Source organism: Muscardinus avellanarius, assembly GCF_963383645.1.
Source record: "Muscardinus avellanarius genome assembly, chromosome: 11".
Lineage (NCBI taxonomy): Eukaryota > Metazoa > Chordata > Mammalia > Rodentia > Gliridae > Muscardinus > Muscardinus avellanarius.
In genome coordinates, this window is record NC_137797.1 from 4,075,198 (window position 1) to 4,101,884 (window position 26,687).

General features: G+C 53.3%; 1 protein-coding gene across 1 annotated transcript; it reads right to left on the reverse strand.

Moving 5' to 3' along the window:
• Positions 1–1,174: 1,174 nt before the first annotated feature.
• On the reverse strand, positions 1,175–26,687 carry TTC38 (tetratricopeptide repeat domain 38; the record flags this gene model as incomplete). The annotated part of the gene is made up of 14 exons (XM_080706226.1): positions 1,175–1,268; positions 1,989–2,062; positions 2,319–2,478; positions 3,325–3,490; positions 5,141–5,222; positions 6,946–6,984; positions 7,648–7,707; positions 9,727–9,846; positions 13,121–13,196; positions 16,231–16,404; positions 21,327–21,498; positions 23,241–23,322; positions 25,581–25,658; positions 26,655–26,687. The coding sequence occupies 14 exons, from the start codon at positions 26,685–26,687 to the stop codon at positions 1,175–1,177; spliced, it is 1,410 nt and encodes a 469-aa protein (XP_080562352.1).

The window sequence follows — 26,687 nt, forward strand, 5'->3', positions numbered from 1 at the left end:
GGGTCCCCTTGGAACATGTCCCTAGCTCTGTGTAGAGATAGGACTTCTCCTGAAATCCTATTGGAATTAATCATTTTCTTGACTTTCTCCCCCACCCATCCCAAGTTCAAGGAGAAGCCCCAGACCTGAAACATAGGAGATGCTCAGAGTTAGTCAAAGAACCAGTTGATTTATTTTAATCCCAGCAATGTGCCCAAGCTTGAGCAAACTGTGGGAGCTGATGGGTTTGGGGGCCTCACTCCTTTGCAAGAGACCTGCCCACTCTGCTCCAGTGACTCCCCACTGAAGCTCAGCAGGGACGAGAGGAGGTTAAAAACGCCTTTGCACTCAGCTCTCCCCTCTGGCGGCGAGGGCAGCACGACTGCTCACACGTTCAGGGCCAGGTTATCAGCTGGGAAGCGGGGCGGGGCATCATTTATGGGACTGCCTCAGGTCCTGTCAGGGCCCCACATCAGAGCCTGTTCACAACACCGCAGCCCTGAGCACAAGGCCCACAGCCCACAAATGTGTGCGTTCATATGCGTAGAATCAGTTGACGGAGGAAGCCGTGTGCCCTGTGTAGCTGGGAAAGCCTGAGTCGGGGAGGCTTGACCCTCCAGAGACAGAAGGAGCAGCTCTGTGGGCTTGTTCGTCTGTGAGGAGGACAGTGTGGGCTGCGGCCAGGGGCGGCAAGGTGGAAACCCCTCTCCCAGGAAGGAGGAACGCGCCTCCCGTTAGCTATGACCCCAGGCAGATCACATCCCCCATCGGTACTGTCTCCTGAAAAATGGGACGGCAGGACCTGTCTAGAATATAAGAAAGATTAAATGAAGGGGGTTATCCCAGGGACAGCCCGGTGTGGGGCTCCCGAGCCGGTCACCTCCACCTGCCTTCTAGTCCGTGAGTGGCCCAGAAGTGGGGTCGACTTGCAAGGCGGGCTGAGTCAGCAGCGCCACTTTGGTTCTGACTACTTAAAATGCAGACTGGCCCTTACCAGGGACTAGACGATTCTGAACTACACCTCAAGGTCATCGGCGTCCCCTTTTCTATAAAACTGCTGGCTCGGGGGACTTGTGCTTATAACCCAATCTTACGTCCTCACAGCCTAACAAGCAGGCCCTAGCTGCTTCCTAACCCTGGCCGGGGCCGCTGATGGACGCCGTGGAGGCCGCGCTGAGCTTCCTCAGGCCAGGGCTCACTGCATGAGGTGGAGGGCTGCAGCCTTGCGGATGAGCCTCTCGGTCAGGGGCGAGTTGGGCTTCAAGGCGTCGCGCTCCATCAGAAGGCTCCTGTGAGACAGGCACAGAGGTTCCTTTGTGGGACCTTCTAGAAGAATGTGGGCCCGATGGTCCCTTGGCCTCATCAGGGCAGGGACACAGGCAGACCGGGCTGTGGTACAGCATGGGCCCCGCCCAGAGCAGAGCAGAACCTGGGCGGCACTTTGATTCTGCCTTAGAGGTGATGTCAACACCAAGGCTCAGGGTAGGGAGGTACTGTGGCCTCGTCCGCCTCGGAGCAAGCAGCAGCTCAGGTCAGGACCTCAGCTCGTCCTCCTGCTGCAACCAGGGCTAGGGACAGAGGGATCGGAGGCCACAGGTGGGCCTGGGCCAGGAGAGCGAGCAGGAAAACGGTGGGGAGGGGGGCTTAGCACGAAGAAAGCAAGCAGAGGCGCGGCACAGTAGACAGGAGGCGAGAGGAACAGCGGGTCACCGCCATGAGAAGGGAGATGGCATGTCCCAGGCAGAGGCCCAGGCACCCAAGAACGGGATGTGTTTGGCTAATGTGGGGGCCAGCAGGGAGGCTGGGGATGGGCCCGGGTTGGGGCTGGCTTCCTTCTTCAAGTCTAGCTAAGGAAGGAGAACTAAATCCCTTCTGCCCTTGGCCCTTCACCCCAGGCCAAGGGAGTGGTGGCCTCCAGGCGCCCAGTCCACAGGGAGCCTGCCGAGGCCAGTGGCCATCCCATGCTGGGCCCCCTTCTGTGCCCACTGTGGGAGGGGTGAGGCGCTCACCGGGCCACGTTCTTGTGGGCACCCGAGGTGCAGTTCAAGGCGGCGTGAATCAGGAGCTGGTTGAAGACGTCTCTCTGCGATATCAATCAGGCACGTGAGGCCCCCATAACGTAACCTGCAACCCGTAACCCCAGTAAGGGGTGAGCCCCAGCCCCACACAGCACGGCCCACGGCCACTCGAGCCACCCCGGGGCCTCCCGACACCACACACACACACACACACACACGACAGGGAGGGCTGAGAGCCAAGGGCACGCCCGCCTGGCCTAGGGCACCAGCACCACAGTGCCCCATGGAGAGAGGCGGACTGCCAGGCGCCGCACAGCTCACCTGGGCGTTGCTGCCCCCAAGCTGGACAATGCGGTAGCGGACGGGGAGGAGCAGCTCCAGCACACGGTCAGGGTTCCCGCCCTCGGCCTCCACCAGGGCCTGGCACAGCGGCAGCCCCAAGTCTCGGGCCAGCAAGTGCTGGCAGTTCTCTCCTGGGGACCTGCCACCATGACAGAGCCTCAGTGCCACCCTCCAGGCCCGAGTCCCCCGCACGAGCGTTCTGAGAGCCGGGCTGTTCACAGCTGTGGGGCAGACGCTCTGCCCAGAGAAGAGACAGGCGGGGCAGCCTAGCCAGGGAAAGGACAGGGCTCTGGACTCGGGTCTGCGGCCCTCAGTTTGCTCATCCGTAAAGAGGGGGAAACAGAATGGACCTAAGAGGGTGAGGACTGCAAGCAGAAGCCGAGTGCCACTGCCACCGGAGGGCACAGTGGCAGCTTGTGCCTCCGCCCACCAGCCCTGGCAGATGGCCTCTCGACTTTACAGATGGGGAAACTAAGGCAGACAGAGAAGCGCCTTGCCCAGGGCCTCCTCAGAGGCCGTGAGCAGCAGGAGGCTCTGGCTCCAGGGCCCCACTGTGTCTCAGGGGAAGCTAAAATGGCACTGAGACTCACACATCCACCCTGGGGAAACGGCTTGGGACACCACTGGGGGTCCTGCACCCGCAAGACACATTCCACCAGGCATGATGGCACATGCTTGCAACCCCAGCATTCGGGAGGCTGAGACAGGAGGATCGCAGTTCGTGGTAAGCCTCAGCTACTTAGTGAGGCCTTTGCAACTCAGTGAGACCCTGTTTCAAAATAAAGGATAAAAAAATAGGTCTGGGGGTGTCACTTGGACGTAGAAAGCCCCTGGGTTTCATCCCCAGTACCACACACACCCAAAAAAGACATTCCTACATGGGCACGCCCTGGAGGCAGTCCTCCATGGGCAGCCCCAAAGCTGTGCTCACAAATAGGGCCTTGTCCCTCAGCCTCCTAGCAGCGAGGGGCGGCCCTGTACCTACTCGCTGGCCTCCTGCAGAGTGCTCAGCAGCTCTCGAGTGGTCTGGGAGTCCCGGGCACCCAGGGAGGCCATCAGGAAGTGCGCGTCATTGAACAGCAGGATGTGGTCTCGGCTGTGCTTCTGGGTCACGGGCACGACGTCCTGCCACCGCTGGCCCACAGACACCCCTGGGGACACAGGAAGGAGACCCAGGGCTTGGCGTGGGGCCGGGCACATGCCCTGAGCTGGGGCACCCTTCGCCCATGCACCCCTCAGAAGTCCACAGGATCCTGCTCCAAGCAGGACAGACAGTAGGGGGAGCAGGAACCCTGGATCCTGGCTCGAGTCAACTTCGATTATAAGAGCAATAAACACATACGGTGGAAAGCAAATTTTAGAAACTGCCAAAGTTTTTATGTATTTATTTTTGGTGGTACTGAGGATGGAACCCAGGGCCTTCTACCTCTGGACTACACTCCCGGGCCTATTTTATATTTTATTTGGAAACGGTCTCTTAAGCCAGCTGAGATGGGTTTTGAACCTGTGCAATCCTCCTGTCTCAGCCTCCCGAATGCTGGGATTACAAGCGTGAGCCCCCACGCCCGGCTCTGGACATCATTCTTGAGTCTCCGTCTCCCATAGCAAGGCAAGGAGGCCTTCCTCACCCCCTGTGGCCCTGCAGCCCCCGCCTAGCCTCTCTGCGAGGAGGCAGCTCGTGCTTCAAGCCCCTTGAAGAGTTCCAGGTGGGGTTCACGCTCTCGGCCTCCAAAGGGGAATGGCAGCAGGGTTTCGGATGGAGGCTCAGCCCTCCCCAGTCTCCACAAGCCCCCAGTTCTACACCAGGTGGGCCAGTCTCAGCTCCCTGATTCTGTCATTCTAAGCCAGGCCGGGCCAGTGTGGCAGCCTCCTTGAAGTACACAGCAGCCTCCTCGGGGACCCCAGCCTCCTCCCCATTTCCTCAGCCTCCTCGATGCTCTCGGCTCTATGCTGAGCTCAGCCCTTCCACCATGGGGAGGGAGGAGTCTCTCGAAGGCAGGGCTAAGACGCTCCAGAGCCCTTTGGGCAGGCTGGCCCACATCTCAGATAAAAGTCAAACTCCTTGCCCTGAACTTCCCGCATGCGGAGCCCCAGCTCCCAGCACTACGCCTCTGCTTGCCCTGCCTGGCCACAGCAAGCCTGCCCTCCTGGCATCTGTCCTCACTGGCTGCTGGCTTCCGCGCCCTGGTAGCTTTGGACAGGCTGTACCCTTGGTGTGTGCCCGCCTGGCAAGCCCTACCCACTCTTCATGGCTCACAGTTCACCACTGCTAGGAAGCCTTTTAGCCCAGAAACAACTCACATGCTGGGTCCCGCCCAGGCCTCTCTCCTCAGGTGGTCCCACTGACCTAGAGCCTAGCCCAGGCGCACGCTACAGCTTTGGCTCTGTGGGACCTAGGGGAGCAGCTAGCATTGGGCAGCTGCAAGCTGTCCACAGCCCCAAGCCGCAGCCAGCCCCGTCCCAGTCACCTACAGAGCACGGGGTAACAAGGTTGAGAAACTGCAATCCCAGAGAGTTGGGAAACTCTCCCTCCCCTGGTCTAAGAAAGGCGGTGTGGAGACATAGCTAGGTACCATCTGAGCCCGAGGGCCTGGCGGGCAGGCCGTGGGAACGGCAGATGCCACCTGGTGCAGAGCCTGCGGCCTCCTCAACACACAAAAAGACCCAGTGCGGCCGCACCCAAGGCAGCAGCCGGCCCACTCCTCCCAAGGACCTCGGCTAAAGCGCCTCTGCCAGCCTGCCACCTGAACTGCCCCTCGCTGTCGGGGGAGGACGGCCCGGGGAGGGCAGGGCTGTCCTACCTTCCATCTGCAGCCGGTAGAGCATGGAGCAGCTGTCCACCACGTCCAGCATTGCGCCACTGGCCTGTAGGCTGGGGAGGATCTGAAAGACAAGGGCCACATGGCTGGGCTCTGAAGGCCAACAGACCAACAGGGGCCACAGGGATGGCCGAGCTCGGCCGGTGGGAACCCTGGATGCAGCCTGCACAGAGCAAGCCCTCAGCTAATGCGAGCCACCAGCTCCGTTCCCACCTCCCCGACCATCCGGACTGCCACCCTCGCTGAAGTTCAGATGGCTGAGGGCACCAGAGGGGCACCAGGAAGACCTGCAGGAGCCCACTGCACGGAGGGCCCGCTCCAGGCCCCGAGGCTCAAAGACCACGTGGGCGGGGGGGGGGGTCTTGCTGGGTCCTGTTTCTAAATTCAGCTATGCTCAGGTGATGGAGTGTACGCCTCACGGCACACAACACAAGCCAGCTTCTTTCTTCCTCTCAAGTCCTGACTATGTGGAAAAAAATCCCTTCAAAAAATGTTGCTATTAGCTGGGCGTGGTGGCGCACGCTTGTAATCCCCGCGCTTGGGAGGCGGAGACAAAGGATCACGCAGGGGCTTAAGAGACCCTGTTTCCAAATAAAAATATAAAATAGGTCTGGGAGTATAGCCTGGAGGTAGGAGGCCCCTTGGTCATCCCCAGTACCACCAAAAAAAATGTTATTTTTCTCTCTGGTTCAACCCCCAAATCATGACCACGTCGATAGTCCCAGGCTTTATTTCTAAGCCCTCACTGGGACTTTTTTTTTCCTTTTATTATTTATCTTTTTTTTGGTGGTACTGGGGGTGGAACCCAGAGGCTTTCTACCTCCGGGCTATACTCCCAGACCTTTTTTATATTTTATTTGGAAACAGGGTCTCACTAAGTTGCTGAGAGCCTCACTAAGTAGCTGAGGCTGGCTTCGAACCCGTGCGATCCTCCTGTTTCAGCCTCCCAAGCATGGGGATTACAAGCGTGCGCCACCATGCCCAGCTTTTTTTTAGTTTTGAAACGGTTATAGAAGGCCTTGCTAAGTAGCTGAGGCTGTCTGCAAACTACGATCCTCCTGTCAGCCTCCTGAATGCTGGGATTACGAGCATGTGCCACCATGTCCAGGCCCATTTTTTTCCTTTTAAAACAACACCCAGGCCCGGCACAGTGGTACATGCTTATAATCCCAGTACTTGAGAGGCTGAGAAAGAAGGATCCTGGTTTGCCCCCAGCCTCACCCATTTAGTGAGGTTCTCCGCAACTTAGTAAGACCCTGTTTCAAAATAAAAAAAAATAAAATAAAATAGCTCGGAGAGATAGAATGCCCCTGAGTTCAATCCTTAGTGCTGGAAAAAAAAAAAAAATCCCCAGGGGCTGGGGGAGGCGTGGAGTTTCAGCTTAAGAAGAGGTAAAGTTCTGGAGGTGTGGGTGGGGACAGAAGCATGACGAACGGGAACTTAATTTTAGGGTATGCACATTTTATCACAATTTTTAAAAAATCCTACGAATAGGCCAATTCTATTACCAAAGAATAATCTAAAAGCTAAGGTAGAGATTGCAGAGACAGTCACCAGAGCCACGTGGCCCTGCCAAGAGCCGCAGGCACACAGAGCCGGCGCAGTACCCGCCACATGCCAAGGTATTTCACGGCTGTTGGCAACGCCGGCCCTGTGAGGCCTTGCGCAAGCCGCGTTCCTGCCTTGCCGTTCCTTCTGGCTGGGACGATGCTGATGGGGCCGGAGACCTATCAGGGATGCAGACTGCTGTGATAAACTGGACGTGGTTGGAACCAGCGCACACTTACGTGGTCATCGTAAATGGTCAACGCGGCCTCGTGCTCGCCCTGGAAACATAAAGTTGCTGTGATTACCACCGAGGAGAGGCAGAATGTGGTGCGGGGGGCCGCGCTGAGCTCAGCCACACCAAAGCCCATGCTTCCAAGGGGGGGGCTCAGGACAACAGTCTTAGGCGGCCCCTGCCTGGCTGTGTGTGTATGGGGTGTACTGGGAATTGAACCCAGGGTCATTCTACCTCTAAGCCACACACCCCCAGCCTTTTATATATATATATATATATATATATATATATATATATATTTTTTTTTTTTTTTTTTGGTGGTACTGGGGTTCCTTCTACCTCCGGGCTACACTCCCAGACCTATTTTTTATACTTTTTTATTTGGAAACAGGGTCTCCTAAGCCAGCACACGCGGCTGGCTTCGAACCTGCGCAATCCTCCTGTCTCTGCCTCCCAAGCGCGGGGATTACAAGCGTGTGCCACCACACCCGGCCTTATATTTATTATTTTGAAACAGATTGCGGAGGGCCTTGCTAAGTTGCCGAGGCTGGCCTTGAACCTGCGATACACCTGTCTGACTCCCCACCCTGTTTCCTGTGCCAACGCGAGGTGGCAGTCCCAGAAGGGAGACACCAGCAAATACTGGACAACAGTCCTCCCTCTGGATCTCTGTATTGGGGGAGACAGCCCGAAGAGATGGTCATCTTACCTTCTCAATCAAGTATAAAGCCCAGTGCCAATAATTATGACAAGCAAGCATATCAGAGTCCTGTGGAAAGAACAAGGGGACTAAAGAAATATCTGGTAGACCTCGGAAAAACAAAACAAGTGCCATTCTGCACTAAGGCAAAATGTGTCACCTCCAAGGACAGGGAACCGGCTCTGCCAGGCGCCCACCCCAGGCCAGCCTGTGCTGGACACTTCCACGACACCTAATCCCCCTCAGCTCTGAGGGGAGCAACGCGCGCGTGTGTGTGTGTGTGTGTGCGTGTGTACATGTGTGTGTGCATGTGTGTGCGTGTGTGTGCATGTGTGTGTGCGTGTGTGTATGTGTGTGCATGTGTGTGCGCGTGTGTGTGCGTGTGTGTGCATGTGTGTGCGTGTGTGTGTGTGTGTGTGTATGTGTGTGTGCATGTGTTGCTAAGGACTGAACTTGAACTCAGGGGCATTCTACTTCCAACCTACACCCCCAGACCTATTTTATGTATTTATTTATTTTTGTGGTACTGGGATTGAACCCAGGGGCATTCTACCTTCAAGCCACACCCTCAACCAATTTATTCCTTTTTTTTTTAATTTATTTTGAAACAGGGTCTCACTGAGTTGCAAAGGGCCTAAGTAGCTGAGGCTGTCTGTGAACCGCCATCCTCCGGTCTCAGCCTCCTGAATGCTGGGTTACAAATGTGCACCACTACACCCGATGTGTGACCTTGTTTTAAAATAAAAAATAAGCCAAGGCGTGGTGGCGCACGCTTGTAATCCTCACGCTTGGGAGGCGGAGACAGGAGGATCTTGCAGGTTCAAAGCCAGCCACACTGGTTTAAGAGACCCTGTTTCCAAATTTAAAAAGTATAAAATAGGTCTGGGAGTGTAGCCCAGAGGTAGAAGGGTTTCCAGGAACCCCAGTACCATCAAAATAAATAAATAAATAAATAAATAAATAAATAAATAAATCAAAAAATAAGCCGGGTGTGGTGGCACACTCTTGTAATCCCCACGCTTGGAAGGCAGAGACAGGAGGATCGTGCAGGTTCGAAGCCAGCCGCGCTGGCTTAAGAGAACCTGTTTCCAAATTTTTTAAAATGTATAAAATAGGTCTGGGAGTATAGCCCGGAGGTAGGAGGGTTTCCAGGAACCCCAGTACCACCAAAAATAAATAAATAAATAAATAAATAAATAAATAAATAAATAAATAAATATAAAGTTGGGCTGGAAATGTAGTTCAGAAGTAAAATTCCTCTGGGTTCCATGCCAAAAAAAAAAAAAAAAAACCAGTGCCTGAAAGCCGGGTGAGAGGTACAGATCTATAATCCTAGTACTTAAGAGGCTGAGGCAGGAGGATCACAGGTTTGAGGTCAGCCTCATCAGCTTAAGACGACTCTCAGCAACCTAGTAAGACCCTGTTTCAAAAAAATTAAAATTAAAGTTAGAAGGGCCTGGGGAACAGCTCCCGAGTAAAATGTCCCTGGGTTCAATCCTTAAGTACCATAAAAGCAAATAACAAACAACAAAACTCTCCGTGAGGCCATTCTGGCAAAAACCCAGGGCAGCTGGGGGCCTGGCGGTCTCACCTTGCCAGGCTCTTAGCCCCCAGCAATTAATTAATTAATTAATTAATTAATTTCTGTGGTACTGGGGCTCGAACCCAGGGGTATTCTACCTCCAAGCTATAGCCCTAGCCCTATTTTTTTTCTTTATTTTGAAACAGGGTCTCACTGAGTTGCTGAGGGCCTCGCTAAGTAGTAGCTGAGGCTGGCCTTGATCTGCAATCCTCCTGTCTCAGCCTCCCAAATGCTGGGATGACAAGTGTGCGCCACCACGCCTGGAGTCCCCAGCGAAATCTGACCCGTACTTTTGGCAACCAAATACCTTACTTCCAGATCAGTTCTAGCTCTGCCTGCAGAGCGCTGGTGGGTGTTGCAGAGCCCCGAGGCTCCGGGCATGCTGCTGTCAGAAATACTCCAAGATGGATGAGAGCTGAGCGTGGCCGAGAACCACGCCACGGCCGTGACGCCGCGTGGCGGCAGCCCGAACCGGCCCGCAGGTGACGCACCGACAAGAGCCCTACCTTCCAGTGGCCTTCGGAGCGCTGCATGAACTCCAGCCCGTCCTGAACCTCCGCTCTCATCTCGTGGATGTGGGCGATGGTGTGTACCGACCACGCATCCGTGGGGTTGATAGATAAAGCCTATGCAGGCGGGGGAAAGGAGGGGAGATGACTGGGTGAGCTGGGGTGCCCGGAATGGTGACACTTTGTCTCTAAGGATACAAGGGTCTGGGCTGGACAGGGCAGAGCAAGCATGGGGCCTGGGCTCTTTTTTTGGGGGGGGAGGAGGAGGTACTAGAAATTGAACTCAGGGGCATTCTACCTCCCAGCTACACTTTGAGCCCTATTCTATTTTTTGTTTTGAAACAGGGTTTCTCTAGGTTGCTGAGAGTCTAAGTTGCTGAGGCTGGCCTGCTATCCTCATGTCTCAGCCTCCCAAGTACTGGATAACAGGCGTGCACCACCATGCCTGGCTAACGGGGGCTGGGCTCCGACTTGGAATAATCACAATTCCAACGATCAGCCTCATTTCCTCCACGCCCACCAAGGAGGGCACCATGCACGGCTCACAGATGGGGAAACTGAGGCTCCGGGAGACTAAGCGCTTTGCCAAAGCCAGGGCTCAGCCGCTGCCCCCACAGCCTCCGGGATGCTGCTCACACCGGAAACATGCCACCCAGCTGTGCGTGGCCTCAGTGTCCCCCCGGTGGAGGGACACAGACGCTGCCCTCCTCCCGGGGCTGTTAATATAGACCATCGAGCGCTTTGGTGGCTTGCGGCTGCGGCCACTGACACCCGTGCAATGACGGCTCCCGTCGTGACGTCACAGCTGTTAACGGTGAGAGGGCTCCCACGACCCTGCGCGTCACGGCAACCCGCGAGGCAGGCAGGACACAGTGGCTCGCACATGCTAGCAGTGCCCCTTCACCCACTCATTCGCTTCATGGTTGCTGAGCGCCTCCGGAGCCCCGGGCACGGAGCTGGCCCAGAAACTGACAGCAGTCCCCTGGACTGGAGGTGCCCAGGTCCCCACACCAAGCCATGGCCCCAGCCTCGCCAACCCAGTCCTCCCTCACCTTCCACGGGTATCTGGAGCTCCGAGCACCTCTACCCTGGCAACTGCTGCGGGGAATTGGCAAGAGGTCATTCCCAACAGGGCATGGCTCCCTGCTTCGGCCGCGAAGCTGTCAGGGGCCTGCCCGCTGCATGTGGCGAGGCGGGAGGAAGAGCGCATGTGCTCAGAGCTCCGGGGCAGAGGCTTCAGGGCGGCACTGCGGGGATGCTGTGGCTGGGTGCTGCCGCCCAGAGGGGAGCAGGTCTGCGGCTAGAACGGAGTGCTGCCCACGCTGGCTCCCGCCATCTCTGAGGGGTCAGCTGGCTTCTTCCCTCACATGGAGCCCTCTCAGAGTTCCCAGGAGAGCCCAAGCCTCCTTCCCCGGCTTCCTTGACTATTTATTTATTTATTGATTGATTGATTGCAGTACTGGGGATGTAATCCAGGGGCATTCTACCTTTGAGCAACATCCCCAGCCTTATTTTTTTGTTTTTTGTTTTTGTTTTTGGTGGTACTGAGGATGGAACCCTTCTACCTCTATGCTACACTCCCAGACCTATTTTTTATATTTTATTTTGGAAACAGGGTCTCACTAAGCTGCTGAGAGCCTCACTAAGTAGCTGAGGCTGGCTTCAAACCTGTGCAATCCTCCTGTCTCAGCCTCCCAAGCACGAGGATTACAAGCTTGCGCCACCACACCCGGCTTCCCAGCCTTATTTTTTACTCTTTTTTTTTTTTTTTTTTTTTTTTTGGTGGTACTGGGGTTCCTGGAAGCCCTTCTACCTCCGGGCTACATTCCCAGACCTATTTTTACATTTTTATTGGAAACAGGGTCTCCTAAGCCAGCGCACGCGGCTGGCTTCGAACCTGCGGCGATCCTCCTGTCTCTGCCTCCCAAGCGCGGGGATGACAAGCGTGCGCCACCACGCCCGGCTGATGTTGATTTTGAAACAGGGTCTCACTGAGTTGCAAAGGGCCTCCCTAAGTGGCTGAGGCTGTCCGTGAACTGTGATCCTCCTGTCTCAGCCTCCCAAAGGCTAGGATTACAAGCGTGCGCCACCCCGCCCGGCTCGCTAGCCACCCTTCACTCTTCCTGCCACCCAGGAAGCCTCTACAGCCCAGTGTTGCCCAGTGCTGGCCACCCCTTCCCTCCTGCAAGCCTGGTGGACATTGTCACAGTCCAGCGTTCTTGCTGAGCTCATCATCTACGGGATGCTGGGGTGCAGGTCAGAGTGTGGGGCCCGTAGTGTGGGCATAACAGGAGCAACTGGCATGGGGGTGAGCCCCCTACTTCTGCTCCTGCTGAGGCATGCCCGGGCCTCCACCTTTTGCCCATCCTCTGGATGGATCTGCTGACCCTCAGGTGCCCAGATGGACGCCACCCAACCCGAGGGACCAGCTGCGCTGGCTCCTGAGGGACCTGGCCAATGGTGCCTGCTCAGCCAGGCCACGGCTCAAGGTGGCCAAGAAGCCACCCTCTTGGAGCCTCTGCCCAGGTCTGGGCAGCGAGGAGTCTGGTGTGATGTGGGCAGGGAGTGGGAATGTGGGCAAGTGTGTGAGAAGTGCCAGTGCCGGCCTGCACCAGGAACAGTGGTCACCCTCTGGGCGCGGCAGTCCTCCCTGGGCCTCAGGTTCCACTCTGCAGGGAGAGAAGTGGCAGAGTGGGGCTCCCCAGCTCGAGTCCCCTCCAGCAGGCCTGTCACTCGGGCCTACCCTAGGCTCCGTGCCAGCCAGCACGCCCCAGGTAGAGCTCCGAGCGCGTGCTAGGGGCTGGCAGGAAGCGCCCTGGGGCCACACTGGCTCTGCCCTCCGCCTGCTAAGCACAGTGACCAGGAGGCAGACTCGCTGGCAGGAGGAGGATGAGGAGGAGCAGAGTCAACTCAGGGCCCCGATGGAGGCTGACCTTGTTTAAAATCGCCGCTCAACTCCCAAACCCCCGGGGTCCTTAGCGATGCTAGGGAGATGAAGTTCAAGGAAGAAGAATCCGTGTTTCCATCTTCCTTCCCACCAGGGGATCCTGCCCTCCCGTGCTGATGGGAGCTCAGAGCCATCATACTGGCAACCCCGAGCAAGGGAGGCAGCTCCAGCCTCCCAGGGCCCCTGGTCCTCACCTTCAGATGTGCACTCATTGTTTGCTGAGGAACTCAGCTCTGGGGACTTCAAGAGAGATGGCCGAGTGACAGACCCATGGAAGCCCTGCCCCGGCAGCTGAGTGCACCAACACGAGCCTCCCCGAATCTCTGGGGACACTCCCGGAGTGGGGACTTGCCTGGGTCACACACAGGGAGTGGCCCTGGTGCGCTGTGCCCACCCGATGGCCACTCCCTGAAGGGTCAGGCACACCGGGAAGGATTCACATACCTCTTTGGCGAGTTTCTCTGCCTGATTGTAGAAATTGGTTTCCATTAAGCCAAAAGAATAGATGCCTTTCACATAGCTAGAAACAGGAGAAAAAAAAAATCTCAAAATACAAAGAGAGGAGCTGGGCGTGGTGGCGGACACTTGTAATCCCTGTATTTGGGAGGCTGAGACAGGAGGACTGCACAGGTTCAAAGCCAGCCTCAGCTACTGAGTGAGGCCCTTTGCAACTCAGTGAGACCTTGTTTCAAAATAAAGAATAAAAAACAGGGCTGGGGGTGTTGCTCAAAGATAGAATGCCCCTGGGTTCCATCCCTAGTACCGGAAAATAAAAAAATACAAAGAGAGGGACAAGAAGTAGGCTCGATGTACCCCCAGAATAAGCTGAAGCCCTAACTCCCAGGACCTACTAATGTGGCTGCCTTTGGGGACAGGGTCTCTGCAGACACCATCAGGTGAAGATGAGGTGGGTCCTAATCCAATGGCGGTCATCCTAATAGAAGGTCACATGAAGTCGCAGAGACACACGGGGAAATAACAAGTGGAAACGCAGGTGTAACTTAGAGGGATACAGATATGAGGGGTGCTGATGGGTACCAGCCACCACCAGAAGTCCCAGGAGGCCCAGAGGGATGCTTTAGAACCTTTGGAGACAGCGGACCCCATCCATCCCGAGTCAGACCTCTGGCCTCCAGAATGGTCATGTAAATAAATTTTGTGTCTTTTTTTTTTTTTTTTTTGGTGGTACTGGGATTCCTGGAAACCCTTCTACCTCCGGGCTACACTCCCAGACCCATTTTATATTTTTATTTAGAAACAGGGTCTCCTAAGCCAGCGCGGCTGGCTTCGAATCTGCGTGATCCTCCTGTCTCCGCCTCCCAAGCGCGGGGATGACAAGCGTGCGCCACCACGCCTGGCTAAATTTTGTGTCTTTAAGCCACTCGGTTGGTTGTTACAGCATCCCTGAGAGACTGATACACACTCCAACCCGTGCTAAGCACTGTCTGCACAGCAGGTCCCTCCTTGAATAGCATGCACCCTGTCGGACGACAACACAGGGTCTCCTCCGAGGATGACAAGGCCCTCTCCCTCCCTCTGCCTGGGATGCTCGGTGACCCGTAGGCTGTTGATGGCTTCCCCTTTGCTTCTGAAGTCTCCTGCCTGGTGCAGGTGCACCACAGGGCAGCCCCTGCTCCCCAGGCCCAGGCTCCGGGACACTGGGACCCCGTGTGTCTAGCTCACTCTCTCCCAGCCCAGGCCCAGGAGGGACTGACGACGCTGTGCTGAAGCAGCTCCTCCTGCATCCTCCCCCGTAGCCATGGGCACCGAGTCCCAGGAGGATCAGACGCCAGAGCGGTGTTGTCTCCCGTGGCTTGTCAGGTTAGGGAAGGCAAGACCGAGCAGTGGTGTTTCTATCTAAGGCTCGGGTGTCAGCGTCACCGCCAAGAGTCCTTGTCACCTGTGAAGGCAGCCTTCTAGAGCAGCAGCTTCCATATGCATCTTCTATTTTATGTGTTTATTTTTTGTGGTACTAGGGGAGGAACCCAGGGGCCTTCTACCGCCAGGCTATATCCTTTGCCCTATTATGTTTTTTATTTGGAATCGGGGTCTTGCTAAGTTGCTGAGAGCCTCACTAAGTTGTTGAGGCTAACGCTGAGCCTGTAATCCTCCTGCCTCAGCCTCCCAGGTACTGGGATTACAGATGTGTGCCAGCATGCCTGACTCCATACAGGTGTTTTGTTTAGTTTTGCTTTGTTTGCTTACTGGGGATGGAACCCAGGGGCATTCTATCTCCGAGCTACAGCCCGGCCCTATTTTTTTATTCTTTATTTTGAAACAGTCTCAATGAGTTGCAAAGGGCCTAAGTAGCTGAGGCTGTCCTGAACTGCAATCCTCCTGCCTCAGCCTCTCAAATGCTGGGATTACAAGCGTGCGACACCAAGCCTGACTGATACATGTCTTTTTTAAAAAAATTACTGAAGGCTTACTGTGTGCATCAAGTTAGGGTTTACATGATGGTTAATTTTCTGTTAGCATGGCTGGGCCATGGCACTCACTGGTTTCATCAAATGCCAGACTTAGTGTTGCTGTGAACGTATTAATGTTTTAGACGTGACTACCATTTGAATCGTTAGACTTGGAGCCAGGCGTGGTGGCGCATGCTTCTAATCCCAGCATTTGGGAGGCTGAGACAGGAGGATCTGGGTTTGCAGACAGCCTCAGCTACGTAGTGAGGCCCTGTTTTTTGCAACTCAGGGAGACCCTGTTTCAAAAATAAAGAATAAAAAATAAAAATAGGGCTGGGGGTGTACCGCAAAAAAAATTATTAGACTTTGAGTCAAACAGATTACGCTCATAATGTGAGTGGGCCTCATCCAATCAGTTGAAGATGTTAAAAGACTAAAGTTCCCAGAAGAAGGAACTTTGCCTCTAGGCCGCCTTCAGATCCAACACTAATACATAACGGTTCTGCCTCAGTCACAGCACAGGATGAAGGTCAAATGAAGAAAAGCCGGGCGTGGCGGCGCACACTTGTAATCCCAGTACTTGGGAGGCTGAGACAGGAGAATCGCAGGTTCGAGGACAGCCTGAGCGAGCAGTGAGACTCATCAACCTAGGGTGACCCTGTTTCCCTGTTTCAAAATAAAAATAAAAAAAAGATAGAGCTGGGGGTGTGGCTCAGAGGTTGACTGCCCCTGGGTTCAATCCCCAGCACCAAAATAAATAAATAAATACATATATTTTAAAAAGTAAGAAAAACCTTTCCCCTTTAAAGAACTAGGAGAGCCGGGCGTGGTGGCGCACGCTTGTAATCCCCGCGCTTGGGAGGCGGAGACAGGAGGATCGCGCAGGTTCGAAGCCAGCCGCGTGCGCTGGCTTAGGAGACCCTGTTTCCAAATAAAAAATGTAAAAAAATAGGTCTGGGAGTGTAGCCTGGAGGTAGAAGGGCTTCCAGGAACCCCAGTACCACCAAAAAAAAAAAAAAAAAGAACTAGGAGAAGAGCAAGCGTAGTCCATTATTTTTAGGGCAAGGCCAAGAGAGTGACTATATTTCTAGGACAGAAGGGAGAGATGGAGAAACAGAACGAATGTGTTTTCCAAGCAGCGCACACCTGCTAAGGGGGATGTCGGGCGTCCAGAACGGGTATATTCGAGCAACAGAATCTCGCATCTGTTCCTGGTAGCCCAGGTAAAAATAGGCATCATGGGAGAATTTCAGGGCCAGCATGTCTGTTGGGTGGTCTCGGAGAATCTGTTCCCACAGGTCACAGGCTTTGGGGAAGTTCCTGGAAGCCAAGAGAGAGAGATCAGCCATGCTGAACAGGAAGTCCACGCACAAAGGGGTGAAAGACATCTTGAGTCCGTGTGCTCTGAATTGGCTAGAGTTTACAGGAAGGGCTGGGGAGGCGGGGCTTGCTACCCTATGTGAGGCCCTGGCGTCTATCCCCAGCACCACACACATGCATATATATATTGTTTTCACACCTACATATATATAATACAACAAATATATAATACATAAAATTATATGTATATTAAAATACATAGCATATATAATTATATATATGTATGTGTATATATGTAGCATATATAATTATATATATATATGTATGTGTATATATGTATATATATGTATATTTCTGTTAGGCTGCAGCTCAGAAAATTGAAAAACCAGTGAGAAATTTTACTCTCTATTTCAACTTTTCTCCAGTACTGAGGATGGAACCCAGGGGTATTCTACCTCTGAACTACACCCCCAGCCCTATTTTTTAATTCTTTTTTTTTTTTTTTTTTTGGTACTAGGGGTGGAACCCAGGGGCTTTCTACCTCCAGGCTACACCCCCAACCCTTATTTTATATTTTATTTGGAAACAGGGGCTCACTAAGTTGCTGAGAGCCTCACTAAGTAGCTGAGGCTGGCTTCGAACCTGTGCGATCCTCCTGTCTCAGTCTCCCAAGTGCTGGGATTACAAGTGTGCGCCACCACGCCCGGCTTTATTCTTTATTTTTGAAACAGGGTCTCACTAAATTGCAAAGGGCCTCACTAGTTAGTAGATGAGGCTGGCCTCAAACTGCAATCCTCCTGTCTCAGCATCCCAAATGCTAGGATTACAAGCATGTGCCACCATGCCCAGCTTCTATTTCAACTTTAATTATAGAAAAACCTAGCCAGGCATGGTGGCGCACACCTGTAATCCTAGTACTTGGGAGGCTGAGATAGGAGTACCACAGATTTGAGGACAGCCTCAACAAGTAGTGAGACTCTAGGCAACCTAGTGAGACCCTGTTCCCAAATAAATAATATTGGGCTGGGAGTGTACTTTGGAGGTAGAATGCCTCTGAGTTCAATCCTCAGTACCATGGGAGAAAGAAAGAAAGAAAGAAAGAAAGAAAGAAAGAAAGAAAGAAAGAAAGAAAGAAAGAAAGAAAGAAAGAAAGAAAACCCTGACAAAAGTAGCATGCACACTTGTAATCTCAGTACTCGGGAGGCTGAGATAGGAGGACCACCAGGTTCAAGGCCAGCCTCAGCAACCTAGCAAACCCTCAGCAACTTAGTGAGAATCATTCTCAAAATAAAAATTAAAAAGGGCAGGGGTGAGCCGGGTGTATCTGCACACACGTGTAATCCCAGTATTTGGGAGGCTGAGACAGGAGGACTGCAGGTTTGTGGCCAGCCTCAGCTGTTCACCGAGGCCCTCCACAACTTAGTGAGACCTGATGGGGATTGAGCCCGTATTGATGTTTGATAAGAGCTGTATTAATTGGTAATAAGATCAAGCTTTCATACTTAGGCAGAACAATAAAATCTCTTTCTTTTGCCTCTAAGCTGTCAGCCAAGAGCTGTAGCCAGGATTGACCTTGGTTAGCTAAGAGTTGGCGGTCAGCCCAGCTGAGCACTAGAATTATATGGATTTTTGCAATAGTTTAGGTTAAAGTTAAAGAGAAAAAACAAACTATGTTAACCCAATAGTAACTGCTAATTACACAAAATAGTTAGAGCCCCAAACCTTCATACTATAAAAGAATATATTCCTGTGTCTTTCTTTTGTTTAATTGTAAGAAAGTTTTTTTTTTCCAACATAATAAGCAACTTTTAAGCCAGACGTGGTGGCGCACGTTTGTAATCCCAGCATCTGGGAGGCTGAGACAGGAGGATCATGGTTCGTATACAGCCTCAGCTACTTAGTGAGGCCCTCTGCAACTTAATAAGACCCTGTTTCAAAGTAAAGAATAAAAAATAGGGGATGTAGCTCAGAGGTCAAATGTCTCTGGGTTCCATCCCCAGACCCACAAATAATAATAATAATAATAATAATAATAATAATAATAATAAGCAACTTTTAGCAGACAGAGAAAGAAAAGGGCTGAAAACTCATCATGGACACAGGTAGACAATGCATGTTTTGTTTGTTTGTTTGTTTGTTTGTTTGTTTTACTGAGGGTGGGACCCAGGGGCTTTCTACCTCCAGGCTATACTCCCAGACCTGTTTTATATTTTATTTGGAAACAGGGTCTCACTGAGTTGCTGAGAGCCTCACTAAGTAGCTGAGGCTGGCTTTGAACCTGCGTGATCCTCCTGTCTCAGCCTCCCAAGCGCCGGGATGACAAGCGTACGCCACCACGCCCGGCTTGACAATGCCTGTTTTAAAACTAAAATCAAAGACAAAGCAGGCTTCTACCGTTCAGCCCCTGACCTTGTTAACCAAGTAACACATTTTATCAATGATGTCAGCCCTGTCTGTCCCTATGAGGATGAACAGAGAAGACGAACAGAGAGGGCTTGCACAGCACAGAGGACCGGCGGCCTGAGTCTGCATGGGGTTGGGGGGGAGAGATTATTGGCTAGATGGTGTAAAAAAAGGGAGATGGTAAATTTTTATAAAGAACGTGTGCATTCACAAACCGCAGTGTCATACCTTCAAGGCACTCCACTACATTTTCTCTGACATAGTGCTTTGCTGCTCTGTCCCTTCTTTCTACCTTTGTAATGATACACTTTGTTTAAGCTTGCAGCAGAAGCGTTCTGGCTATTTCTTCTAAACTAGCTAAGAACAAGAACCCACCTTCGACGTCTCAAACTGTTACAAGACCCTGTTTCAAAATAAACAAACAAACAAGCAAACAAAAAATAGGACCGGGGGTATAACTTGGAGGCATAATGCCCTTGGGTTCAATCTCCAGTACCAAATAAATAAATAAAAATGAATTTGAAATCCTGGTTTAACCAATTGCCAAAGTTAGTTCTCCCCATTGCCTGGTGGCAGCTGGACAACCCCACACCTGCACTGGCTCACCAGGACTTTCTCAGTCTCAGGGCCTGAACCCTGAGCCCCTGTGCGTCAGCTCAGGTCACCCAGCCCCTTAGGATACCTCTCCTGTGCTTGAGCAGACACAGGGGCTGCCCTGGAGAGAGGAGGCCAGCGATGGGACGGAGGCGGCGTGATCGGAAGGCTGTGTGCGCATGCTCACAATGGTGCTGCTGCCGTGTGCACCCCGAGTGTCCCCCAAAGGCCTGCACACTGAGCTCAGTCTCAGCCCCTGGTGCCACGGGACCTTTAAGAGGTGGGGCCTGGTGGCAGGAAGCTGGGTCCCTGGGAGTGTGCCTATGAGGGGACATGGGGACCCCAGGCTCTATGAATAAGGTAGGACCCTTCTGTATTCATGTCTTATCTGAAGGCGTCTGGAGGTAGAGTTTCTTCTGGGGACTTTAGTTGTGTGTGTGTGTGTGTGTGTGTGTGTGTGTGTGTGTGTGTGTGTGTTACTGGAGCTAGAACCCAGAGGCATTCCACCTCTGACCTAAATCCCCAGCCCTATTTTAATTTTACTTTTTATTTTGAAACAAAGCCTTGCTAAGTTGTTGAAGCTGGCCTAAGAACCTGCACCCCTCCCGTCTCAGCCTCCCAAGTACTGGGAGCACAGGCAGGTGCCACCACGCCCGGCTCAGTCTTCTCTCTTAACACAGCTCCAGAGACAGAGCCCTGTCTCCCTGGGTCCTGGCTGCCGGAGGCAACAGCCTCTACCCCGCCCACTCCTGCCCCAGCCCCAAAGCAACAGGCCCCAGGAAATGTGAACAGAAACCTCAAACTGTGGACCAAAGCGCAACTCTCCCCTGGTAGCTGGTTCTCTGCACTCTGCCACGGGGAAGGGGAGCCGACTGGCAGTGTCGGGGCAGGAGGCGCATGGTGAGGGCTTCCGCTGCTTTCCTCTTCTAGATATTTCTGTAATGTAGTCCTTTCAGTTTGTTCATTTCTTTGATACTGGGGATAGAACCCAGGGGTCTTCTACCTCCGGGCTACACTCCCAGACCTATTTTATATTTTATTTGGAAAGAGAGTCTCCTACGCCAGCAGAGGCTGGCTTCAAACCTGTGCGATCCTCCTGTCTCAGCCTCCCAAGTGTGGGGATGACAAGCGTGCGCCACCACGCCCGGCTTCATTTTTTATTTTTTTATTTTTTGGCAGTACTGGGGTTGGAACCCAGGGGCATTCTACCTCTGAGCTATGCCCCAGCCCTATTTTTTATTCTTTATATTGAAAAAGGGTCTCACTGAGTTGCAAAGGGCATCACCAAGTAGCTGAGGCTGTTCACGAACTTAGATCCTCCTGTCTCATCCTCCCAAGTACTGGGATTACAAGCGTGCGCCACCAAGCTTGGCTCATTTTTTTATTTTGAAACAGAGCCTCACTAAATTTTTTTTTTTTTTTTGGTGGTACTGGGGTTCCTGGAAGCCCTTCTACCTCCGGGCTACACTCCCAGACCTATTTTATATTTTTGAAACAGGGTCTCTTACGCCAGCGCGGCTGGCTTCGAACCTGCGCGATCCTCCTGTCTCCGCCTCCCAAGCGCGGGGATTACAAGCGTGCGCCATCACGCCCGGCCTAGCCTCACTAAATTTTTGAGCCTGGCTTCAAACCTGTAATCCTCCCATCTCAGCCTCCCAAATACTGGGATTGGAGGCATGCCCCAGCTCCCATCAGTTTTTAATTAAAATAATACCGATCTATTAATAAAATAAGTCACTTTGAACACTAAACTGGGAGTACTGGCCACTTCTACATCTGGCACTCAATTGAGATAGAGAAATGATTTTCAATCAGGGGGTCTCATGAGGCTGGAGGAGACTCACTCCCGGGCTGCCCCTCCCCAAGGGCACTGGACCACCCACACCGCCTGGGAGCGCCGGGCCCCAGCCTGGGGAGGTCCTCACCCCTTGGCAAACGTCTCCACTGCGGACACGTGCAGCTGCTCCCGCGCCGTCAGCGGCTGGGTTTTTGAGAGCTCCACCATCGTCTTCACAGCCTGGTCCAGCTCTTTGTCCAGCCTCACAGAGCTTCCAGTGCCAATGAGCACGAGGCCGTTTGCAATGGCATGGCCCATGGCTGGCAGAAGGTTGGAAAACAAGTGGTGATTTGGACAGTCTGGCTAAGCCCAGACTAAAATAGCCTGGATCCCAGAGTCGGGCTGTGTGCAGGTGAGCTGTGTGCTGGGCCCCCGCGGGAAATCAGAACATAGCCTGGCCAAGATGCCTGAAGATAGCCATGCTCCTTTTTTTTCTTTTCTTTCTTTTTTTTCTTTTCTTCTTTCTTTCTTTCTTTTTTCTTTTCTTTTCTTTTTTTTGGTGGTACTGGGGATGGAACCCAGGGGCACTCTACTTCTGAACTCCAGCCCCAGCTCTATTATTATTATTGTTATTATTATTATTATTATTATTATTATTATTATTATTTATTTTGGTGGTACTGGAGGGTGGAACCCAGGGGTTTTCTACCTCCAGGGTACTCCTCTAGCCCTATTTTATAATTTATTTAGAAACAGGGTCTCACTAAGTTGTTGAGAGCCTCATTAAGTAGCTGAGGCTGGCTTCAAACCCGTGCAATCCTCCTGTCTCAGCCTCCCAAGCACTGGGATTACAAGCATGTGCCACCATGCCTGGCTCTATTATATTTTTTAATTTTTTTTTTTTTTTGGTACTTGGGATAGAACCCAGGGGCATTCTAGCTCTGAGCTACACCCTAAGCCCTATTTTTTAATCTTTTTAGTTTTGAAACTGGTCTCACGGAGTTGCAGAGGGCCTCGCTAAGTAGCTGAGGCTGTCCACAAACCACCATCCTCCGGTCTCAGAATCTCAAGTGCTGGGATTACAAGCGTGTGTCACCACGCCCGGCTACACTTACTTTTCCAATACGACATCTTTGTGAGTGTCAATGCCCAAAGCACCTCCTGCTACACAGAGAGTTGGATGGGGCTGCTTGTGGCCTCCCAGGCTGGTAACATCATTACTAGGACCAGCACCCTGCCTCCAAGGCATGCTCACGGGTGCCACTCGGGACTGATGCTTCCAGGGCTTGGAGCACGGACACAGGATCCCGTCTCCCTGTCCCGCTGCCCTCCCATGCCAACAGTGGGTGGGGTGTGACTCGTGGCAGGTGTACAGGTCCTGGCCCCTTCTGGGCTGCCCAGCCCCCACCTTGACAGAGGCAGGGTGTCCACCGGCCTGTGAAACCCCATCACCGCCCCAGGCCTGGAGCCTAGGATGCAATTGCAGTGCTAAGACCACCCACGTGGCCCCTGCTGCTGCCCCGGCCGGGTCCCAGACAGCCTGAGCCCACCCTAGCTGCTGGCTGCCCCTACAGGCTGGGTTCAGCTTTTCTGTTCTATCCCAGGGTGGTGTGAGAAGGCAGGGAGGGGGTCCCGCTGCCCATCCTGTCCCTGTGAGCCCCCGCCCAGTCCCTGAAACTCCCCACACTGGGCCCCACCTGGGGCTCGGCCCTCGCAGGTGTGCCTGCCCTCGGCCATGGTCTTACCCTCCCCTCGCAAGGCTCCCTAGTCCCAGCAAAGGCTGTGGTGGCCATCGCTGGTGTCCCAGGGACTGGGCTTGGAGTCAGACACCTTTGGGTCTGCATCTTATGCTCACAGAACCTCATCTGAGAAGCGGGATCCAAACTGATGGTAATTAGAGAAAACATTTTTGCAAAGAACCTCTTACAGAAGTTGGCCTTCATACGAGAGCCCCGCCCCTCGGTACAGATGCCAGCCCCCACCCCGCCACTCGGGCCCTGCCCACCGAGACAGCGGACTGGAGCTGCGCGCTGGACCCCTCGCCCCAGAGAACACAACTCACCAAAGGTGGGGTCTGCTGCTCTGAGCTTTGCCAGACATCCCTCAATGCCACCAAGGCTCTTGTCATTGGTCCACTTTACATACTGAAATCAAAAGGCACAACTACGTTGTCCTCAAGGACTTCTTAGGTCATAATAATGAAGGCAAGGGCTAAATCCATAATGAAGGCAAGGGCTAAATCCAGGTTGTTTTTCTTTTTTTCTTTTTTTTTTTTTTTTTGGTGCTGGGGGCTAAGCATATGCGCTACCACCGAGCCACACCCCCAGCACACAGGCTTTTTTTTTTTTTCTAGAACACTGGGCTTTATTTATTTTTTTGGAGGGGTGGACTTTATTTATTTAACTTTTCATTCCTAGAAAACATCACTTAGTTGATCCCCTAAGAAGAGGTTAAAGACACATGACCCCAGGAGCTTTCTTGGCTGATGACCATTTCCAACACAGAAGCAGGCAAGGCAGGTCCTCCCTGACCGGTGGCCCACCATGCGCCAGCCCACGGAGGGGCCTTGCAGCCACTCACCACAATCCCTACCTCTTTCTCATCCCTCTTAAAAATAACCACAGAGGGCTGAGGGTGTAGGCAGGTGGCAGAGTGTTTGCCAAGCACGTGAGAGCCGCTGGGTTCAATCCCCAGCACCATAATCAATAAATCAATTAAAACATTTAAAATAAGCTGAGCGTGGTGGCGCACTCTTGTAATCCCAATATTTGGGAGGCTGAGTGAGACAGGAGGATCGTAGGTTTGCGGCCAGCCTCAGCTACTTAGTGAGGCCTTCTGCAACTTAGTGAGACCCTGTTTCAAAATAAAGAATAAAAATAGGGCTGGGAATCCAGGCATGGTGGCGCACGCCTGTAATCCCAGAATTTGGGAGGCTGAGACAGGAGAATCGCAATTCATGAACAGCCTTAGTTACTTAGTGAGGCTCTTTGCAACTCAATGAGACCCTGTTTCAAAATAAAGAAATAAAAAATAGGGTTGTGGGTGTAGCTCAGAGGTAGAATGCCCGTGGTTTCCATCCCTAGTACTAAAATAATAATAATAATAATAATAATAATAATAATAATAATAATAATGGGGCTGGGGTTATATCTTGGAGGTAGAATGCTCCTGGGTTTAATCCCTAGTATCAAAAAAAATTCAAATAACACAGTAAGACTATGATGCACCAATAAAAGTAGATTTAAAATAAAAATTAAATTTAAAAAACCACAGTAAGCATTCATTGTGGAGCCAGTGTATCCACATGGTTGCCAGTTTGGCATTTTTTGCTCTTAGCCTTGGTCTTTATGAAGAACTGCTGTCCTTCTCTGGAGACTAGTCAGCCAGGCCATTATAAAGCGGGCCAGCTCCTTGGTTCCCCCCTTCCACTTTCTACCACAAGGCTAACCAGAAGCTATACAGATCCTGGCATCAGCCTCCAAATGCTGGGATTACAACCTTCAACTCAAGTCAGCTCAATTCTCGGGACCTCTGTTTCCCCCCCCTCTTCAGACACACCAGTTAGACCATACTCCTAAGCCTCTGCCTAGTTCTAAAACTACAGGATCTTCCCTGTTGCAGAAGTTGTCAGTGGGAGATCTTGGCCTAACCACCACGGGAGCATGTATTTCCAGGTGGGCCCTGCCCTCAGGCCCACGCCCCAAATGGCAGAGACCACATCAAACCCTCGGCAGGTCACAGCAGGATACCTGCGTAGGCTCAGCACCCTCTGCGCTCCTCTGTGTGCCCCTGGGACACAGCAAGGGGGGAGTCCAGAGGCCCCCTCGGCCATGCTGCGGGCAGGCAGAGATGAGTCCACTGCAGAGTGCTGGCTCCTACTGTCGCCAAAGGCTCAAGTCACAGTTAATGTAAAAAGCATTCACCAACGTGCCATGGCGCACGCTTGTCATCCCCGCGCTTGGGAGGCGGAGACAGGAGGATCGCGCAGGTTCGAAGCCAGCCTGGCTGGCTTAAGAGACCCTGTTTCCAAATAAAAGTATAAAATAGGTCTGGGAGTGTAGCCCAGAGGTAGAAGGGCTTCCAGGAACCAGTACCACAAAAAAAAAAAAAAAAAGCAGTCACTAACTTTAATTTTTTTTGTGTGTGTGGTACTGGCGGTGGAACCCAGAAGCCTTCTACCTCTGGGCTATACTCCCAGACCTATTTCATATTTTTATTTGGAAACAGGGTCTCACTAAGTTGCTGAGAGCCTCACTAAGTAACTGAGGCTGGCTTCGAACCTGTGCGATCCTCCTGTCTCAGCCTCCCAAGCGCGGGGATTACAAGCGTGCGCCACCACGCCCGGCTATTCACCAACTTTAAAAACCCACAGAAAGGCCACAGTTTCTCCCAGCAGACATACCTGGGTCAGTGTAGCATCAAACAGCTTGCAGGCCTCGTTGCTTGGGGTGGAGAGTGGGAGCCCGGCATCCTTCCATGCCTACATGTAGCAAGAAAGAAACATCAGGAACCTTATTCCACAGGGCACCCCAAACTCAAACACACACGAACCCCAAGCCCCACACACCGCGGGTCTCCTCGTGCCCAGCGATCGGGCTTCTGTGCGATGTGGCCTTGCCCCGCACGCGTGGACTTGTGGATCTCATGGAGTGTAGAGCAGCCAGGAAGAGCTGAGTCAGACCCCAGCTGCTTCCACAGGGAGGACGGGGTGCTCCAGGAGAACCCGCCCTCTCAGACCCTGGGCTGCCTCTGCAAATGGGCTCGGGAGGACCCACGGGGGTCATCTGAAGTGTCCAGCAGGAGCAGACAGCAAGCGGGAGTCCCTGATCTCAAGGAGGGGGTCTGCCCGGGAGAGAAGGAGCCTGGTGCCCAAGTGCAGCTTGGAAGAGGCTCTCCACCTGGCTGGGAGGGCACACGCCTGCCGCCACCAACTCGGGCCCCTTCAACTTCCACGCTGTGACGGACTCAGACTTCCCAGATGGCCCCTGGAGACCTCTCAACACCGTGGGCTTTGTTCACTCTAAGGGATGTCGGGACACACGGCGCCTTGATGCCCCTGGGCAGAGGCAATGCCCCCGGCCAGCAGAGGGCTGCCCCCTGGGGCAAGGTACTGGGTGACTGTGTGGCCTTCATCTTCCTCCTCTGCAAAATGGGTTCAGGCTGCCATTCCCAGATGTCTCCCTAGACAAGGGGAAGAGACCCTCCCTTCCAGGCGGGCCCCCTGCTGTGCCAGCCAGGCCCAATAGTTTCAGAAGGTCCTGGGCTCTCCCGGGGAACTCCATGGGCTCCACTTGTTTTCCTGGCGGGGACCCCACGGGAGGGTCCTGAAGTCCCCTCCACGAGCAGCCTCCGAGGCTCTGGCGCACCTAGGGCCAACCCCCCTGACCCCCAGCCTCCAGCAGGCCCAGTCCGGCCCTTTCCGGCGCCGGCCACCGGGGAGCCCAAGGGGGACCCAGCCAGACAGGCCTCCGAGTACCTGGCAGTCGCGAAGCGGCGCGGACGCAGCCAT